General features: G+C 44.9%; 1 protein-coding gene across 1 annotated transcript in view; it reads left to right on the top strand.

Annotated features, from left to right (window-relative positions):
- Adam12 (ADAM metallopeptidase domain 12) overlaps positions 1-21,816 on the top strand; it is a 328,346-nt gene that overhangs the window by 78,485 nt on the left and 228,045 nt on the right. Inside the window, exon 3 of the mRNA XM_051145478.1 lies at positions 16,976-17,049. Coding sequence (XP_051001435.1) covers positions 16,976-17,049 — 74 coding nt within the window. The remainder of the gene's footprint in view (positions 1-16,975; positions 17,050-21,816) is intronic.

Below are 21,816 nucleotides of genomic sequence, written 5' to 3'. Positions count from 1 at the left end.
TTTTGGAACTTTAGATAAGCTCAGGATGTTTTCGTACACAATTTGGAACTGAGAGTTTCTCTTAAGTGGCTCAAGCTGTCCCGTGGTCATGATGCATGAGACCCATACATGTCCCTCGCATTTGGAAAATGAAGTGACTAGACCCCCATCACAGGCAGCAAACTCTGCTTTCAGGAGGCAGAGTGTTAACTGTGTCTTGGGGATACAGGGGAGCTTACAAGCCATAGTGTCTGCATTTCAATGGGAGGAGAGTGGACAATATGGCGTTCGTCTTCTGTGTGTTTCTCAGGGGACTCCTAACATTCCATGTCTTTCCTTGGCTCCAACTTAACTACAACCTTAATGATCATCCTCAAGGCTCTTGCCAACTAGTCACACCCTACAAGTTGTGACCTCATGTAAGCACAGCCCTTCTAATAAACCCACTAATCAACTATGCTAAGCATCACACTGCCATTCATGTTTCTCGTCCTATCTCCTGGTATTTTTTTCCTACATTTAACTTAGAAACAAAGTTTTAAAAAAAAATTCCCTCCTACTGACATACTCCACTCTCCCATTCCATTAGCCCTGAAGATGAATCTCTTTTAGATCAAGGACATATCATGCCATGAATGTAAGTGCATTAACCCTGACATGTGTTGGGGATCATTATGGTTTGGCATGCTTCTTCCCCACTTGAAGGTGGTCTTCAAAAGTACATAGCACATCTGTTTGCACATGTAAATAAAATAACAAGACTGGAAGCTTTGAAAGCTGGCGCACTCTTAGCACTCACGGAGTTATAGACCATCTGGCTGAACACAGCTATTGGAGAGGGAAGGTGAAGCTGGAGTTCATCCACTATGGCGGTGCTAACATTTGGGCTGGATCATTCTTTGCTGATGGCTGGGAAGGCCTGTCCTGGCTTTGTAGGAGATCCAGCAGTATGGTGGTTAGCTTTCATTATCAACTTGATACAACCTAAAATCACTCAGTAAGAGAGTCTGAGTGAAGGACTGTTCACACTGGGTTGGTCTATGGTGATGGCTCTGGGAGACTGTCTTCACTAACTAATGTAGGAAGACCTGTTCTGCTGTGGGCAACACCATTCCCTAGGCAAGGAGTTGAGAAGTGTGTAAAAATGGAGAGAGCAGTTCCTGCCATAGGACATAGGGTTTTTAGAACCCAGCCCAGCCTGAGGTATGTGTGGGCAGCTTGAGGTATGTGTGGGGTCCAGCCTGAGGTATGTGTGGGGTCGGGGATGGGGGTGAGGTGGGCATCATCAGAACCATGGCTTAGCTTCTCACCTATTGAGTTTCTGGTTCTTCAGCCCTGTAAGTCTGCTGAATGGACTACCAAGGGATTTAGCCTCATAGCTACCTCTTCTAAGGTCTACAGATACCTTTAGCAGAATGCCCTTCCCAAAATTCTGGGCTTAATATTAGCTTTCCTTCCAAAGCTTGATCCTAGTCCTATAGGCCTTTATTACTGTATAAATTTTCCATTGCTTTCAAACAGTATTTTAGAATGCCCCTCCCAAATTCTCTAGCCATTTTCAAGGGGAGAAGGGGTGTTGGCAATGCTAATGAACATGGTCATCCTCTGACCATCTGCTTAAAGCAATGAGCATCATACCTTCATTTCCTGTTCGTTTTGTAACCATCCCCTGGGTGGGAGAGCACATACAGGTGTGTTTCAGCTGCTGACTATGAAGCAGGCCGAGTGTCTTACAGCTCCTATCTCTGTGTGCTTGGCGTTACCTCCTCCAGAGTGGAATTGTTGACTCAGAGCCACGTGCATTTCCAAGGAATATGATAACAATTTCCAGACTGCCTTGTCGAAGGCTGGGTCAGTTCCCACTTATACCAGCTGTGGGTGAAAATTCCCCTGTCTTGGCTTTCCACCAACACCGGTGTTTCACACTTTAATAAATCTGGCACGGCTCTGGGCAGCTACCAGGTTGGCTGGAAAAAATGGCATCATTAAAAGATCGCAATAGGTTGAACCTATAGGTCACAACATGCAGGATAAATCTGTAGGTAAGATGACAAGGTCTGTGAACAGGACTAGGGTGGGAAGATCTGAGACAATAGCAGTTGCTATGAAGATGAGTTTTGGGTGACAGGATCACAGCTGCTGAGGTAGTATTCCCTAGCACTGATTCCGTAGACCCCAGAGGGTACAGGTCAAAGGGGAAGTGTGCTTCCTGGACCCTATATTAGGTGTGTCATGTCAGAACTAGTGTTTCTACATTGTAGAGAGAACTTGTACACCTGACGGGCCTCCTGAGCCAGTGTAGACTGATGGTCAGGCAGCCTCTAGACTGCAGTGAAAGCAGCTGAAGGAATGGAGGAGTGAGGCTCCACAGAGGGTTTGGCGGAAGGAGATAACAACTTTGCATCACTCTTCTTGTTAACTGCATGTTAAAATAAGTTAAAATAGGAGACTGGGCATTGTACACAAAGAAAAAGCTGTCACCTGAACTTGGCTCCCAAGCAGTTCCCACACAGGGAGGGGCATTGGTCTGCTCTTCTTCAGGCCCAGTGCTTCAAGACCTCAGCTGCTGGGACTTGATGGGTGATAGAAGAGAAAGTATGTAGGTCAAGTACTCACCTCTGTGTGTGTGTGGGGGGGGGGTGCGCGTGCACGCACGCCTACATGTGTCTGAACATGGATGCTTCCATGTACCTAGGTGCTTTCATGTATGTGTGTTTGCCCCCACACATGAATGTATATGTGAATATGTGTGTGCATGCATGTTCATGTGCTTGTATGCACATGCATGTACATGCATATAATATGTATCCATTCACATGTATGTGTTCATGCACATCTTATGTATATATATATGGATGTGTATGTGTGTGTGTGTATGTATGAATGTGTATGAACCTGTTCATATGTATGCAGATGCATACATATATATGTGCATATGTGTGCATGCATGTATATGTGTATGCATGTATATGTGTGTATGCCTGTGTATATATGTGTCCATACATGTGTGTATACACATGTGTTTATATATGTATGTGTGTGCATAAATGCACATGATTGTGTGCACACCTATATGTGTACACGTGGATATATGTATGTATACACACATCATGTGTATGGTATGCTTGCACCTGTGTGTGTGTGTGCTTTTTGTGCTTTGTTATATATGTGCATGCAAGAGTTCGTGTATGTATGCATGAATTTGTGTCTGTCTTTGCTTTTCAACACTTCGTCTCCTATCCACTCTATGTCCATTGTTTGTTTTTTGTTTTATTTGTTGTTGGTTTGGTTTGGTTTGGTTTTTTTTTTAACAGCATCATTCCAGGGTAGGTGAAGAATTCGGAGCCTGTGCAGGTGGAAGGCAGCGCGTCCCGTACACCTACCACAGTGGCTGCAGTTCCCTTCCTTCCTCATATGACTTCAGTCACCGTTTGGATGTGGTTCTTGTGCGTCAATTCCTCTCAATGCTGCCAGGAGAAGAGAAATCAGTACTTGGGTTTTTGTGTTTCGTGATCCTGTGATACGGGATGATGGCTTACTGCAACCCGGAAACTGGAGTGTTATGAGACAAAAGGGGTGAAGACAAGTCCATAATGAATGGCCTACTTGTGTAACCCTCACAGTCTTACCCTAACAGTGATAGGAGCAGTGTCCTTTGGCCACCCGGCTGGTGAGCCATGTTCCCAGATGAAGTGAAGCATAGCTTCACTGACAGTGATGATGTCACTCTGGTAGCATGGGGTGGAGCTTGAGTTTGGCCCTAGCTCAGTATGGCCCTGATTAATCTGGAGAGAGAAAGAGTTTGTCATAAAAAAGACGAGCTCTGCTTTCCTGTGAAGTTGTTTTGGTGTGTTTTCTGCACCACTTTACACTCAAGGAACTGGCAGGGAAATCTTTGATTTGAACTGGATGGTGGAGTAGCTGGATGGTTCTGTGCATCCTGTCCCAGCACAGACTGTAGGTGAGACCCTTCCTCTGTCATCAGGGATGCATACACATGCACTTTGCTTATACAGACTGTCTTTGAATAAGTCATCTGGAAACTTAGATTCTTGCAAAGAAAAGATTTTTCAACAGACATCCTATCTTTAGGAAATAATGGAATTTTGGTTTCTATTAGTTCCAAACCTATTGGTTCATTATGAATTATGAATATGTGCACACACACACACGCGCGCGTGCACACATACACACACACAATCCATCTGCCAGCTGACTCTTCTTGTCAACTCAACATTGTTTAGTTTTATCATCCAGTTACTATCTGTCTAATATTATGGGTTTTTTGTAAGGTCATTCATAGGAATGGAGTCACTCTTCCTTCTCCCCAGAGGTTGGGAGCAGACCTTGAACATCCTGACCTTCCTCCCAAAGCAAAGACATGTGCAGCCATGGCTATGATCTCTGTCTCCCACCCACGTCCAGCCAGCTTGTAGCATGCTGCTCCGTGTCTAGGAGTTCTAACAGGGACCTCATCACTGCTGCCTCATTTCCACTCTCATGGTCCAATTTCAAACTGGCCACCCCAGGAGGGCTCCAGAGTAAGCAGTGTCATCAAGCCTCATCCTTACCCAGACTTTGCCTTTCTAATTTGTTCTGAAAATCATCTAAGTTAATAGCAATTTTAAACACCCAATTTGTCAGCAGTATCAGCAGCAGCCACGTAACTAATACATCTGTGTTTCTAGTGTAAGATATCTTCATGATTCTGAACCCTGTAGCAAAGATCAAGATTGGCATCGAGGTAGATGATGCATTTAGCATGGTGTAGAAATCCGTCGTGGAGACATTTGATGAAGAAATGAAGAGACATTTCATAATAGACTGATGGCATAAATCCCAAAAGCCTTGGATCTGTACTGTCTTATTTTTCATTGCTGGAGGTGGTACTCTCAGTTCTGATAACTGTCTTCCAGCCTCCTCCCTCCTTCTCCCTCTTTTTTTCTTTCCTTTTGCCCTCTCCCCTCTTCTCTATCCTGCCGCTTTCCAGGATCGGGGATGAAGCCCCAGGCCCCTGCGCACCAGGCACTGTGCTCCATCCCTAGCTCTGATTTCATATTTTCTATACAAAAGAGCATGATATGAGCCTTGTGGATTGATTTTTTTTAAGTTGGCTGAAATGTCAAAGGGACCCTTGGCCAGTAAGAGTGCAGCCATGAACTCAAGTAGCCCTATGCCAGGCAGAACATAGCAGCACAGCTGAGAGCCAGAGTGGGTGCGAAACAGTCAACTAACTTCATCTTCCACACCCATGATGGTGAAGGGGATCAGAAGACATATTTTTAAAAGTGATTTTATTTCTTATTTCTTGTGTCATGTGTGTATGTGATAAGTGTGTGCATTGGTGTATGTGTATGGGCGTATATATTACAGTACATGTGTAAAATCAGTTCTCTCCTTCCATCTTTATGTGGGCTCTGGGAGCAAACTCAGGGTGTCTGGCTTATGTGGCAAGGACCTTTACTCACTGAGCCATCTCATCTCTCTGGCACCTCAACTTTACCTTTAGCTGACTGATCTTTATACATTTTTCCTGGGCATGATGTGATACTTCAGTACAGGAAAATAAAGCCAGTACTTTTCAGCGTATTTCTGTATAGTCCACTGTGTGTGATCAACCCAAGACATTAGGCTTTGTGCTTCACCATCGCAAACTTTTGTCATTTCTTTGTTATGGGAGCGTTCAAAACCTTCTCTCCTAGCCATCTCCTACAGACATTTTTACTACATGATACAATATTGTTTGACTTTGGGCAAAGGGCTGCAATGACAATTGCACTCTTAGGCCCAACTAGTGTTCAGGGTGGTGAAGGGACCGGTCCAGGCCTGGGGTGAAAGCACCATCCACTAGAGTAGGATCCAGGACTGCACAAAAGGAGCGAGTGAGCTAAGCATGCACATTCGTTGCTTTCTGCCTTTTGTCAGTAGGTGTGATGGGCCCGGCTGCCTCCAGTTCCTCCGCTGTGACTTTCCCTCTGTGATGTATCTTCCAACCGTGAGCCCAAATAAGCCCTTTGTCCTTTAAGTTGCTCTTGTCGGGGTATTTCAGCACAACAAGGAAAGATGGCAGGGCAGGTGTACTGAACGCGTCTGCCTCTTACAATATGCTCAACTCAATTTTATCAGTCTATAGCCCAGTCATAATTTGAAGGACAACCAGGTATGGCTGACTGATAGAAGGTAGCCCCAAGGGTGGGATGGGATGGGGTGGGGTGGAATGAGGACTATATAAGAGCAGAGAATTGCAGGTGGACCACCCGAGACATCATAGAACCCATGTCAACAGAGAGGTAAGAGGGGGATGGTGCAAGAGGTAGCACCAGCATGGCCCCAAGGAAGGGTGGTTGCAGGGGTAAGAAGGGGCCTGCAAGATGAAGAGTGCCCTTGGGATGTTTAGAGGAGGTGTGAGTCTCAAACACTGAAGCACTGGGGTTGCTGTTGAGAGACCCTTAGCGCCGGCCTTTCAAGACACATGTCAGGCCCAAGAGAGGAAGGGGACCAAATGACCTGAAGTAGAGGGCTTTGTGCATAAAGAACCAAATGTATGTGTGAATGTGTGTGTGTGTGTGTGTGTGTGTGTGTGTGTGTGTGTACATATATGGAACTGTATCCACTCCACACATCTACCCGTTCTTCCCATTCCAAAGCTCCTCCTGCATCGCCTCTCCTTGGCTGATGGTCCCATTCCTTTCCCAATTTAGTAGTTCAAATACTCAAGAAGCAGCATGACAGGCAAACCAAGGACAACGCGAGTGACAGTCGTAGTGTGTGTCTGAGCGTCGTGACATATGAGTCCTCTTCCCAAGGTCTGTGTGAAGCTTGGGGTGTGAATTTTCATGGTGCAGTTAGAATCAGTTTACAGAAACTTAGCAATTAGCTGTAATCCTGTTTGTAATAGAAGTTGTTTGCAGTTAGCTTTGCTGAGTCCACAGCAACTTGGCAGTGCCACCGTGATCGATAGCGGTTCTCTTTAAAGGTCTTCTTATATTCCGCTAATGTTTATCTGAAAGCAATTGCAGTGATGCTTGGTAAATGGCTCCCGGTCAACAGGAGAGAGAGGTGCATTCCCTCTAGAAGACAGCTTGCGTGCAAACAAACCAGCAACTTAAGCCATTAGCTTCCTCTGAGTGACAGTTTTGAAATGATGTTACTGCGGGGAAAACAAAGCAGAGTGTGAATGTTTCCAGACATCAAATTAGTTAGATAAATGAACTTTGAATAGGAAGCCAAGCTTTCTGGGTGATACGCACAGTGCGTGCTGTGTTTTTGTAAGGCCGTTCCAGAAAGCAATTCTGTGCTAGATGATAATATTTTTTAATACCATGATTGTATCAGTAAGCACAGCACAGGACAGATTACCTTCAAGCCATGTCAAACAAGGTGAAGCTTAGTGATGTATGGTGCACTGTCTCCACACAGGGCTTCTATTTGCTTCTGTCCGCTTCTGTGATGATGCTCACATGCACATCGTCTTCCCATGTGGAAGAAAAGAGAAAGCTAATTTGTTTCCAGCCATCAATCCAGGACTGGCCTGGAGCCTGACTCATAAATAGACCCTCAATTAATAAACGTATAACATCGCTTTATGAAAATTTAAAGAAAAACAATTTATGATAGCCATTTAGATCTAAACACAAAAAGCTTGTAAAAGGGGCTTCATCTGGATAAACTGCAATAAATAATAAGTGAAATGGTGTCTCCCTGCTGTCATGCCGGCAAGTGGCAGTTCCATTTGCTATTGGGTTTCTAGGTTTCTATAGGGGAGATGAATTTTCCATTTCATCGGGCAAGATGGTTTGCAAATAGGCGTTTTACCTCTCAGATCCCTGATCCCATTGCAATCCTCTTAATTATGTCAGTGTTGAATGCTTCTTCAAACAAACAAACAAAAAGAAAAAGAAAAGAAAAGGAAAAAGAAAAAATGGCCTCGGTTTAGGTAGCTTAAAAACAGAATCTGTTTCTTATTTCCTAGCTGACTGGTCTAATGTCCAGTGAATATTTAAAAAAAAAAAAAAAAAAAAGCAAATTGGGCAGCATAGGAGACACCATGGCAGGATCTGTTCTTCTCCTTGGAGGTGTGCCGGAATCCTTTCTTTGTGGCACTGTGGCAAAGTCTATAATGTTTTCTTCATCTTCAAAGTGAGCAAGGCAAGGCTGGGAGGTGGTTCAGTCTATACATTGTTTATTCTGAGAGCTTAAAGATCTGAGTTTGCTTCTTTGTTCCTCTGGGAGTCACAGGAGAGAAGCTGGAAGCACCTGGGCACATTGCTTCCCACAGCCAAGAAGCAGAGAGCAATGAGCACTTGTGCCCCACTCACAGTCATAGATCCTAGCGCAGGGAATAGCGCTACCCACAGTGGATATGTCCTGCCTCAATTAAGCTTATCAGTAACGGCCCCCCTACCCCCTGCCCCCTGCCCCCTGCAGGCATGCGTAGTGGTGCTTACTTATAATTCCTGTGCTGGGGAGGCAAAAGCAAGTGGGTCCTTGGACTTGCTAGCCAGCTAACCTAGCCTGTTCAATGAGCTCCAGGCCAACAACGTGATCCTGTCTTAAAATACAAGGTAGATGGCACTGTATGAGCTACACCAAGCTTTACTTCTGGTCTCACATGCACATGTATGCATTTTCACAAATACTTGTTCCTGTGTAACTCACACTCATGAAACACATACTTGAATGCACACACATACTGCTTTTAAAGATCTTTATGCTGACATTGACTACTACATTTCAGGATAACCTCCACATCTCAAGGTCCCCTCTCTCTCTCTCTCTCTCTCTCTCTCTCTCTCTCTCTCTCTCTCTCTCTCTCTCTCTCTCTCTCTCTCTCTCTCTCTCTCTCTCTCTCTCTCTCTCTCAATCATCTTCGCAGCCCCATTTATCTCCTGGTTCTAGAATTGTGTGTGGACAAGGAAAGAGTGTTAGCTTTGTTTTCCCAGTGAGGAAACTGAGGTTTATGGAGTTAGCACCTGATCTATGGACAGTTATATAGCTGGAGTCCCTGCCGCCGTGTCCCTGCTTAAACAAGAACACCCTGGTTTTCTTTTTTTCTTTTCTTTTCTTTTTTTTTTTTTTTTTTTTTTTTTTTTTTTTTTTTGTGGTTTTCAAGAAAACATGAGCTGGTTCTTTGTTCTGGTTCTATAGTTTTACAGTTGGCAAAGGCACAGTTGTTCTGTGATCCTAACTTTGCACCTAGCATATTCCTGGAAGGCAGGCAAGTGTTCAACCACCTTCCTTGGGACTATTGGAGTAAGTCTGAGGTTCTAACCCAGATCTGGATCCTGACATCAAGCCAGGCCTTTTGCACATAATGATACTTGTCATGATGGACCCTCATTTATTTACAGAGGTACCAAGAGGCTGTTATACTGAGGCTGGTACTTCCTGTGTGCCTCCTGGTGCTTGGCCTGTGGGCTTGGGCTGTAGGGGTAACCCAGATCCCTCAGGGAATGGCTGATGAGAAGTTCCCAACTTAGGCATTGTCCTCTTGTGTTCCTGAGCTGTAGGCAGGTGGCCACTGAGGTGGGTTACTCTGCCCTTCTTACTGCTTAAAGATCTGTCTAAAGGCAAGTGGAGGTGAGAGGTCAGACAGGGCTGAAAGCCTGCTGTCATAGACTTCTGGGTGACTGTCAGCTAGACTCAGCTGGAGGCAGACCTCAGCAAGCTGATAATAACTCACAGCACAGTCCCATCCCCTGGCTACCTGTCACTATGCAATCCTGTCCCCCAACTATCATGCCATTAAAATGCGCAGTGCTGAAGCCATTACCTCACCACACAGTCTTGTCTCCAAGCCACTATGTCACTGTGTCTCCCCAGATCAGCACACGGTCTTGTGTATTGTCTACCATGTCACCATACTGTCCCCAAGCCGTCCAGCCTTTTTAGTCTTGCTATCATGCCTCCACGAGGTCCAGCAAACCATTAGGAGGAGTCAAGCCTCCGAGGACAGGAACTTTAAGAAATATACCCCCTGTCAGTCTGTCCCCAGCAGTGCCTCATGCTAGTGGACCATGGGTTCTATGCTCCCTGCCGCACTATCCACTCTTTACCTTGAATCGTATATGAATATCCATAAGTTGTAGATCCTTTGCCTTATTTTCTTATGGCCCTAGATAGAGCCTCCCCTTCTTGTTTTGGTGTCTGAAATCACTGGGGTGCACAGGAATAGGGCAGGAGGGTCCGGAGTATTCTCCAGGCTGTTGAGAGACTAGAAAGGAATGTCGGCATCCATTTTATCCAGTACCATAGATAAACTAGCCATTCAGCTCCCTTGGGACCGTAGGTGTGGCTGTACAGCAGAGTGCTTGCCTGTCCTGCTGGGTACTTGCCTCTCCCAGCATCATAAGGGAAAGAGAATGAGAAACAGGAAGGATATTTCTTAACCAGAGCTAGCTCTGCCTGCTTCCAGTCTTTAGGAGAACAGACCACATGTCCATTCTCAGGCCTCACTGAGTATGTCTGGGGCTTATGTGCAGCCTCTTGCCCCCCGGCTCCGAGGGGTATCAGACTGTGGTGGGCAGCCTGTTGATGCTTTAGAGAAGTTCTGTGTGTTTCTTAAGGACAGCGAATGGCTAGAGGAAGAGTCCAGAATCTTTCCCAGGCCCCATGAGAGGAAGGTTATAGTCTTGGAGTCTCTTTACTTCACAAGTAAAATGTTTCTTTGGGAACTTCCACTGCCTCCCCCACTCTGTCCTTCACCTCTGCGTGCCTCTAGGTCACCACGCTTGATACAAAAAGTTATGAGCACATGAGGCTTACACATGCCTGCCTTCCCAAAAGTTCTGTTTTCCTGGGAGATGTAAACCATTCACAAGTAAATGTAAACACGAATGACTAACCACTGGTGATGGTGTGGACTAGAAGAGGAGAGCGAGGCAGAGAGCGCATAGCCTCACCAAGGTGCTCATGACCACACCAACAGCCAGTGACCAACAAACAGCCCATGGTTAGGCCCCTCAAGAACCCAGCAAGGCCATTTAAACATTAGTCTTTAGGATGCTGGCTATAGCTATAGAAATCTAAATCACTTGTGACAAATGTGAGGATAATTAATTCCATGATCAGGGTCCTTAGAAGATCGAGAAGTGGGCTGGGAGGCAGGGTCAACAGGGAACTAAAGCCCTTATGTGGGCCAGAGGATAGTCATATACTCCCCAGAGGGAGAAATGAACTACAAAGCTCTGGAGTGTCTTAGGCCACAGAATGAAGCAAGAGACACTTCTTAATATAAATAATGAACTCAGTCTTGGAAAGTGAATATAAAAACCTCATTTCATATGGTTGCTCACATATGTGCAGGAGAATTCTCACATGCACACATGTGGCAGTGCCGTGTTTACAACGCAGGGCCTTCCACATGCTACACAAGTATTCTACCCCTGAACTACAACCCCAACCCCTCACGCATCCACCTAAAGTAGTTTTTATGTGGAGAGTTTGAGCTGTCTGCTCACAGTTGGGACACAGGGGCTGCTATGATCAATATTCCACCGCAAAAATAAAGATCACCAACTCACGGGTAAAAGTCACTATCACTTATATAATAACTAACAGGCCCCAAGCCAGGGACCTCCCATGATGGTGCTGCCGTGCTGTAATTCCTCACTCTGAGCCTGCATTTAGTTCAGTTTTGTCTTCTCTGTGTTCCACGGTGTGCAGATCTTGCTGGCTATGGAGCTAACATGCTAATATTAAAGCAGTAATCAAGATGCCTCTAAATATTCATAGCAATAAATGCCTCCCTTGTGCCCCATGAATGCCAGGGCTGCAATCTGAAGCATTTATTTAGTGCTAGAGAGGGACTTAGTAATCCCTGGGTTCCCCTGAATGCAGTATTTTAATATTGTTGTTATGCCTGAAAAATGAGATCCCTCTGACCTTCCACATGGACGGTTGAGATAGATGGCTTTGGCTCTGAGTGGGCCCCTTGGAAAGGGTGGCCTCAAGGCTGTGGTGGGGATGGGCATGGCTATTGGGGGTGAGTCCCTGCTCCTGCTAAGTCTGATGCCAAGTCACTGACACATGGCTTTAGCCTCAAGGTCTGGATCAAATTTTTCTAGATCATTGAAAATTCTGTCTCTCTCTGTCTCTCTCTGCCTCTCTCTCTCTGCCTCTGTCTCTGTCTGTCTCTATCTCTGTCTCTGTCTCTATCTCTCTGTCTCTCTCTATCTCTCTGTCTCTCTGTCTCTCTCTCTGTCTCTCTGTCTCTGTGTGTATGTGTGTGTGTGTGGTGTATGCACACTTGTGCAAGGAAGGAAAGAAAGGGTGGTACTTTTATCTGTGGATTACTGATCTTCTGTTTTCTGGTAGAAAATGTATTATCAAGCAAAGTGTCCACCTGTGCGGTAGAGCACACCCTGTCCAGTGGTAAAGTCTGCTCCTGATAGATACGTAAAGGGATTGAGATAAGGCTCAGGGGTAGGAAGCAGGAGCTAGGATTTCATGGAAGAGCAATATCGTGTGTCCTAAAGATTGTCTGCCCCAGGTTGAAAGTGTGTTGTTAGATAACTGTGCTTGCCTCTGAGCCAGAGGACGTGTGTTCGAGGCCTGGGGTCCATGTGATGGAAAGGGAGAGCCAACTCTGGCAAGCTGTCCACTGATCTCCACCTGTGTGCCATAGCATGGACTCCACTAAACAAATCAATACCAAAATGTTAAAACAAATAAGGCCTCAACAGCATGCACTTATATACTTAACAAATTTTCTTGCCTGACTTTGTGCGTTGTGTGTGTGTGTGTGTGTGTGTGTGTGTGTGTGTGTGTGTGTGTGTGTGTGATCTATAAGGACATGCATCTAGTAGCTGAGGGAATGTGACCCATTCATACATTAGAAACAGTTGTAAATCTCCAGTCAAGGCAAGAGGACAAATCCTACCTCCCATAGAACCTGTTCAGTTGTGGGTATGACATAGATGTGTGACATCATGAAAAGAGACATGATCAGAAAAAAAAAACCCACCAGTGAGCATCTATTTACATGATTGTGGATATATAAATTGTTCTATAAGAACAAATTGTTCTATAAGAACAAATGACACATAGAACAACCCCCCCCCATGGGTATAAGATTAAGGAAGACCAGCTGGGCCATAGAAGAATGGGCCCAGGATGAGACTAATGTTTGTTTGGAAATACCTGAAGTACGAGTAAACTATAAAGGAAACGAAGATGTGAATTAATATTAATTAGTGATTAATGGGAGCGAGATAATGGTTACCTCTGTAGAGGAGTGAGTGGGATGTAAGAATGAAAAGGGGGTGCTGTAGACTGAATCGCATCCCTGACCCTGCCAGATCTATACTGAAATCCCAACCCCTAGCCTTGGAATGTGGAACATCTCCAGGGAGGGCCTTTAAGAGGCTATTCAGGTAAACTGAGGTCATAAGGTACAGTAATGATCTTACCTTTACTGTGACCAAAATGCTTCACAGAGCATCTTAAGAAAGAAAAGATTAACTTGGGCTCACGTTTTTCAATTCATCGTGCCAGAGAAGGAATGCCGTGGCATCCCAGCTTGTGGAGGCAGAAACACATTAGCAGAGGCTATTCACCTCAAGAGAGACCAGAAAGCAAACAGTGAAGCCAGAACCAGGGGCTAGGAATAACTTTCAAGGGCCTGTACTTAGTGACACACATCCTAAAGGTATCACAACATCCCCAAAGTGCCAGCAACTGAATCAAACATTCAAAACATGAGCCCGTGAAGGACATTTCAGACTTAATCTATACCATATGGATAGATCCTAAACCAACAAGGCAGGCATCCTCATAAGAAAAGATTGGAGCACAGTCATGCAAAAGATACCATGGGCCTACTATGGGCAGCGCCACCTCTTTCCAGGTAGACCTGGACTATATAATAAATGTGACTGAGCAAGATAGGAGAAACAATCCAGTAAGCAGTGTTCCTCCATGGCCTCTGCTTCAGTTCCTGCTTTGACTCCCCTTAATGAAGTAAGACAAAGAAGCCCTCGCCTCCCCAGGTTTCTTTTGGTAACAGTGCAGAAAAGCAATAGAAAAAGTGCTTTCTATAATTCTGGAAACTGTCTATATTTCCAGCTGTGTAGTGAGTATCCTGTGATTATTTTATTGTTTTCAAGAGTACATTCATGTCCTTTACATATTTGTTTAGAGGTGCTTTCTCCAGTTTAAAAGATAGAATTGTAGTTACTGTTTAAATATGCTTTGGCATATTGATTAGCATTTGATTAATTGGTTCAACAAATATAGTTCTTTGCATATCCAACAAAGGCTGCAGTTCCATTAGGTAAATCAATCAATATATCATCTTAAGAAAAAGAATGGTATGCATTATGGTCTTCAGTCAATAGCAATTAGAAAAAGATGGATGCATTCATGCTTTTAAACTAAAACGTCCAGTTCAGTGAATGGGTTGAAATGAAACTCCCTCTCCACTCTCTTCCTCCACTGGATTTTTCTTGTACCATCCAGCCCTCTACTATAATCTGTGGCAGTTAATGCTGGCTGAAAGGCCCTATAGTCACCTGGAACAGGTATCTGGGCACATCTTTGAGATATTGTCTAGATTAGGCTCACTGAGGCACTGAGATCCACTCGAAGTGTGGGCAGCACCATCCGCAGGTCTGGGCTGCGTACACTGATGTTTGTGTAAATGGATGAAGAAAGAGAAGCAGGGAAGAGAGGGCTGTGGAGCAAGAGGAAGAGAGATCCAAGGAGCCACCTCCCTGGCATGCATGGGTTCCTTCCTTCACTCCAGCCCTGCCTAGCATTTGCCCAGCCCTCTGGTGGACACTATAAGGAAGTGCAAACCAACACACTCATCACAAGTTCTATGACAGACACTTTTCCCCCCCCCCCCAATGCACTTTACAGCCTGATCACAGCCCCCCTCCCTCCTCTCCTCCCAGTCCCTTTATCCTCACCGCCCCTCCCCATCCCATTATCCTCAGAGAAGGGGAGGCCCCCCCCATGGGTAGCAGTTCACCCTGTCACATCAAGTCACAGGACTAGGCTCATCCTCTCTCACTGAGACCAGGCAAGGCAACTATGTGAAAGGGATCAACAACAGGCAACCAAAGGCAGACAACAGAGTCAGAGATATCCCCACTTTAATAGTTATAGGACTCACATGAAGAACAAGCTGCACATCTGCTACATATGTGTAGGGGGCCTAGGTTCAACCCATGCATGCTCTTTAGCTGGTGATTCAGTCTCTGTGAGCCCCCATGGGCCCAGCTTAGTTTACTCTGTCTGCCTTCTTGTGGTGTCCTTGATGATCCCTCTGGCTTCCTCAATCCTCCTGCAACTCTTCCACAAGACTCCCTGAACTCCACCTATCATTTGGCTATGGATCTGTGTATCTGTTTCCACCAGCTGCTGGATGAAGCCTCTCAGAAGACAGTTGTGCTAGGCTCCTGTCTGCAAGCACAGCAGAGTTTATCATTAATAGCATCAGGGGTTGGCTCTTTCCCACGCGGTAGGTCTCAAGCTGGGCCAGTCATTGGTTGGCCATTCCCTCGATCTCTGCTCCATCTTTATAATCCTGAGTGAGGTAACCCAGGCCCAGAAAGACACACATGGTATGCACTCACTTATAAGTGGATATTTGCCTTACAGTAAAGGATAACCAGCCTACCATCCACAGACCCAAAGATGCCAAGTAACAAGGAGGCCCCAAGGGAGGATGCTTGAATCTCACTCAGAAGGGGAAGTAAAGTAGAAATCTAAGGCAAATGGAGGAAGAGAACTATGTGGGAGGGGGAAGGAAAGGGAACAGAAAAAGAGATCAGGAATGGGGGAAGAGAAGACTGGGGTAGAGAATGGAAATCAGAAGGGAAGCATCTACAGGACAGGGGAGGCTTCCAAGGGAGTCTATGGGGGTGACCCTATCTAAGATGTCTACCAGCAAGGAATATGGAGTCTTAAGAGGCCACCTCCTATAGCCAGGTGGGACTTCCAGTGGAGGTAGGGGGACATCAACCCAACCCACAAAACCTTTGACCCAAACTCCGTCTTGCAGAAACCCTTACTTTTAGTGTGGTGGGGGGGGGGGGACAGAACAGCAGGTTGGTGGGTAAGGGGTGATCTTTCTACTAGCTGACTTTTAAGCTGATTCCAGTAGATAGCCAGGAAAAGCATCCCAGGGAGAGAAGGCAGCATGGGCAAAGCCTCAGGGCAGCAAGAAAACTCCAAGAGCAGGAACTAGATCCAGGTAAGGCAGGCGGGAGGAAGGCAGTTGCGGGCACTGTGCAGAGGCAAGTGAAAGCCTGCAGCGCGGAAGGGCATTGGGAACCCTAGGCCGAGTTCAAAAGCTGGCACCTAATCAGCACAGCAGAGAAATGAGTGTAGGCCCTCTCTAAGATGGGAGTGTTAAGTGCACATCCACTGCTGGAGGATGAACGAGAAGAAAGCACAGGCAGGCCGAGGAGGACCAGGAGGAAGCCGTGTTGAGGAGAGTTGCCTGTGTGTTGAACAGGAAAGTGGGTGGAGGGAAGGATCGGGTGCAAGCCTTGGCAGCAGGAGAGGTGCTGAGGAGAGCCGAGCTGCAGTAGAGGGGGTGAGGGCCTGGAAGCCTGGAGGATGACTTCAGGTTTTCTACTATGAGCAGATAAGGAATAAAGGTGCCCTTTGTACAGCCAGTGACAATCAAGGAAAGGGTGGATGGAGTGGGTGGAGCTACGGTGAGAGGGAAAGAGTTCAGGGGGAAGAATAGCTAAAGGAAAAGAGTATAAAGGCCACATCGTAGACCGAGGTGTCATTTTCCAACTCTGTCCCTCTGGTCTTCAGAACTTGGAGTCAATGAAAGTCCTCAAGAAAAAAATCAATATCTATCTATCTATCTATCTATCTATCTATCTATCTATCTACCCCTTTCCCCTTCCTCTCCCTCTCCCAATCAATCCCAGTACCCCCTTTCCCCTCCCTACTGACTATACTAATGTAGACCATCCAGATGTTAGCAAGGCAAAGCCAAGCACTTTCCAGCTAACCCTTCCTGTTCATCTTTCAGGATCATCCAGATGTGCTGACTGTGCAACTGCAACTAGAGAGCCGAGAACTGATCCTCAGCCTGGAAAGGAATGAGTAAGTCAAGGTCATTCTTGTTTCCAAAGCCGCCGAGAAAGTTAGGGCAATGTTCGCTGAAAACTGCTCTATCATTTATGTCAACATCACAATGTACTTGATCTCACAAACTTGTTCCAGTAAACTCCATCTTATGCTTTTATTTAAAAACTTGGCTCTTTAATGGAGAAATTGTAAATTTCTAGAAAATAGTACACTGGTTTGGCTTTTGGGTTTTACTGTTGTTCATTTGTTTGTTTCCTTCTTTCTCCTTCCTTCCTTTCTGAGAGCATAGGTATGTCACACTTTGTGCATCTCTCAGGAGAAATGAGTCTACTGAGAAAAACTTCAATTCATGCCTTCTATGCCCCCAGCACTCTCCCAAGTGCCACTGTTACAAAGGACTTTTCTCATCTATTCAGCTCTTACTTTAGCTATCGAGGCCTTCCAGTGAGCGTTCCGTATTTAAAACAATAACTATATTTGCTAGGTCCCACCTGGTTTAAAACAGCAGTTTTCCATTTGCAGGAGAGCTTAGCTCCTCTTCCTCACTCTTCAATAAGATGTCAGGGGACAGGGAGCTGGGGAGGGGGGTGTTGGCTGACAGTGAGAGGAAAGAAGATGCCCACCTGGATCATACAGTTGCAGAAACCTGAATCAGCCTCTGTGTGGACAAACTATGTTGTTCATCGTATCAGAGCTTGAGTTTGTGGCACTGGGAAACTCAGATGGAAGAGACCCTGAAGTTGGCCCTTTAAGGCCACAAAGTGCTTTAATCAATATATGTAAAATGCTGCAGCCTGCTCCCTGGAATCTGCAACCTGCCTCTTTGTGTTTCTTCTGACGTGTCTGCCCTTCACCACAGAGTGGATCAAAGTCTTGAAAAACAGTAAATAAATGACACGTTCTTAGCTTTTTCTTGTATCCTGATGACTTGAAAATAAAGATTCAGGCCTATGGATTGAACACCCAAGGGTTCTGAACAGAAATTTATATTGCTTTTATGTGTCTGTCTTTAGAAAGTAAACCTTTTAAAGATCTTTCTAGACATTGTAATTAGTGTGTGCACATGTGAAGACGTGTGTGTGTGTGTGTGTGTGTGTGTGTGTGTGTGTGTGTGTGTGTATACATGTATACACCTGTGCATACCGATGTGTATTTGTATATGTAAGCCAGAGGCTGGCTTCCTCAATTGCTCTCCCCACTGTGTTTTTTGAGACAGGGTCTCTCACTGAGCCTGGAGCTAAACAACTAAGTTTTCCCAGGATCCTCTTGTCTTTGCTTCCTGGTGCTAGGATTGTAGATGTTGGCTTTTGTGTGGGTGCTGGGGATCCGAATTTAAGTCACCATGTTTATATATCAAAAGCTATAGCCATTGAGCAATCTCCCTAGCCCCTCTATTTTTGTCCATGTAAAAATATTATGGTAAATTCATCTTTTGGGGGGCGGCATTGCTGCATGTATAGGGCTTTAAAACTATCTCCATGGAAGTAAATGGAGGTAACTAGGGAATGTGGCTAGAACCCAAAATGTCCTTTGTGGGCGTGTGTTTGAACACTTGGTTCTCAAATGGTAGCACTGGTTTGGAAGGCTGTAAAACCTTTAGGAGGTGGGGCCTCCATGGAGGAGGTGGGTCACTGGTGGTAAACCCCAAGACTTTATATTGTGTCAGTTGTCCACTTTCTACTTCCTGACAGTGGGTGCAGTGTGAGCAGCTGTGTCACTCTCCTCCCGTCGTGCCTTGTCCACCATGATGGGCTATGCTCCCAAACTGCAAATCAAAGTAAACCTCCTTCCCTGAAGACGCAGCTTCTCAGATGTTTGGTCACACAAATGAGGAAAGTAGCTGGTACTCTAGATGCTCTCTGATAGACACAGAAAAACAATGAGCTCATAAAGACATCCGTGGGGGTCACGTGTCCTCTATGGGTTGTTATGATTGGTTGCCAGCAGGGCTTAGACATTTCTGTGCTGCATGTGCTCAGGGTATCTAGCTGTTAGGGGAACATGTTGCCCAGCCAGCAAAGGGGAGGCTGTGACCCTGAGTTTGCAGATGGACTAAGGGGTGCAGATAGAAGAGTGAAAAGATCTTATGAAATCCTTCGTTTGTTTGGTTTTTTGTTTTTACTGCAAAGTGTCTGTTCTACAACAGAAAGTGGAAGACTATAGAGGGACATGAAACGAGGAATGACAACAAGACCAACCAATGGACAGGCCCTGGGGGGCAAGCCGAGTGTCTTATAAACACCGCTTTGCTTCAGGTGTCTTCTCTCGTCGACACAGCCGTCTTTGTACAATCCTATGTACCGTCACTTCGCTTAGCATCATTACCGACATGCCCTTCCATATAAAACGCTGTCTTGGCCCCATCTGGTTCTCTGGGTTTGTAAAATGGCTTAATTGTTCTGTTCATGGCTCCCTCTGGAAGTGATTTACCCTCTGTTACTGAAGATAGCATAATGCATGCTGACAACTAGACAAAGGAGAACTCGTGTGGAAAATCACCGCAAAGGTGCCCTAATTTCTTCCTGTCCAATCCTTTAGGCCTTTCTCTAAATAACCTTGGAATTGGAAAAGTTAGAAATGTGAAACTCTGTCTTCTCCATTCCCTTCACCTTAATCTCTTCGTCAGCCTGTATTTTCAGAGTATATGGACTACAGGGCTGGAGGGATGCTAGTGGGTAAGACCACTTGGTATAAGGCCTGGGTTCTGTTCCCAGCACCCACGTGGCAGCTCACAACTGTCTTTAACACCAGTTCTAGGGGTTCAGTGAGCACTGTCTAGCCTCCTTGGCCTCTGTGCTCCCAAGGTACACAGACTTGCAACTAAGCAAGGTACCCATATACCGAAAATAAAAATAAATGGATATTTTTTAAGTGTCTGGAACATCTGGGCACAGTGGTGTGCATTGTTTGTTGTCTTAGCTCTTAGGATGAGGCAAGAGAGTCATCACGAGTTCAAGGCTAGGATTGTCTGTGTAGGGAATGTTTAAGCTAGCATAGCCAAACAAAACAAAACAAACAAACCAACAACAAAAATAAACCCTTAATAAAAACTATCATAATGAGTTTAAAATTTAAATGCACAGTGAGTACACAGCTATCCCTCTGAGGTACTGTAGTTTGGGTTTACTTTTACCAGTTGTACTAATTTTATTTTTTGCCGTGTTGATAATCAACCTAATGTTTGCTAAGAAAACATCCCCTCTCAGCTTACCCTCAGCCCCCACCTCTGCTGGCTTTAAAGCTCATAGCCTGTTAAAAGTAATGTTTTCATAACTTGAATATTCTGGTATCACTCTTTTAATGATGTTTCTGCCCAAATATTCAGTATAACTATTTTCAAAGGTTACAAGTCTATTAAGAATGAAGCAATGAACATGTACAATTTGTGAATGTATAATTTTGTGAGCAAGGTAATACTGTTATGATTCTCCTCATGCCATCAGACACAAAGGGTAATTAATCATGCACCCTTTAATTAAATTTTAATTTCTGTAGCCTTTGGCCCAGGAGATCCAATTTAGAAAGTTTAGTCAGATGAAGCTATTAAAAAATGAGAACAGGTCATTTAAATATTTAACACCCAGGATGGTAGAAGGCCTGACCAATCAGATGGCCAGCCTCTTACAGGCTAGGAATTAGCCTCAGGTTCAGTGCCGTTCAATGCTGAGTTTCTTCCTCAAAATTAAATTGGAAGGAGATGATTAAAATTATGAAGAACTTTTCTGTTGCCAAAAGAAAAAAAAAACCCATGATGTACCCAATGTAAATATCATGCTAGGAAATAGTGCACATGGTGTTCAGTTTTTATTTTCAAGTGATATCTGTGCCACATAGCTCTGAATACAGAGATTATTTTAAAAGGCCTCTTTTTTTTTTTAAGGCCTCATTGTTTTACAATGAGAAAAGACCACATTATAAGTTAGGAAGGAAGTTTATTTTAAAAGTATAAAACCTTATGGATGTTTAAAAAGAGGAAGGATGACATGTGTGCCAGTCATTAAAGGACATGCATTACAAGACCAATTTTTAAAGACCTTTGAATAGCCTCTAGCAACTCCAGAGAGCAAAAATGGCTTACCTATTGAGCAGCAAACCCCTGGATATCCTGAGACCTGTTATAATTAAAAGCGTGCTCAGTAATTAAAAGTGAACTGAGAGTGGCCTTGGACCCTCCAGCCACAAGCACTATCATCTAATCTGATGTTGGCAGAGTCCCCTCATTATCCTCCTCAAAGCCCTCAATGGTAAGACAGTTCTTCACAGAACAGAGCTCGATTCTTATTAAATACTCGTTTCAGGGAATCTGTTTGACTTGCCTTCTAGCATTCCTAATTTGTGCAAGAGATCTGCTGGTGGCTTAAAATATGTGTTTGTGTAACCGTAATTGAATGTTTAAAGAAACATTAGGTTTCCCTGGAGCAGCATCTGTCAGGATGTCGCTGTCTGCCTATGGGACACAGGGATCAGGTTTCAGCTGCTGTAACTCCTCTGCATCCCCATAGATCCTCAGCCATTCCTCAGCGGTCCAGCAACTGCATCTTTGATCAAAATGCTTTATGGGACGTGCTGGTCACCTTAGACATCCATTTTATTTTCCAATTTTGTTTGTTTTTTTTTTTTTTTAAGTGAGAGTACTAGACCCCATCCAAACCATCTGTCAGCCCCAGGGAGCCTGCAATCTGCAAGCCCTGTTCCACCACTGATCAAAGGTGGTTGCTGTGGGAAACCCACGGAAAACTAAATTTATACGCAGGGACTCTCTGAGCACATAGAATGTCACTC

The sequence above is a fragment of the Acomys russatus genome, chromosome 5, assembly GCF_903995435.1.
Source record: "Acomys russatus chromosome 5, mAcoRus1.1, whole genome shotgun sequence".
Taxonomy (NCBI): domain Eukaryota; kingdom Metazoa; phylum Chordata; class Mammalia; order Rodentia; family Muridae; genus Acomys; species Acomys russatus.
Note: the sequence above shows the minus strand (reverse complement) of the source record. Positions and strands in the feature narration are given on the sequence as shown.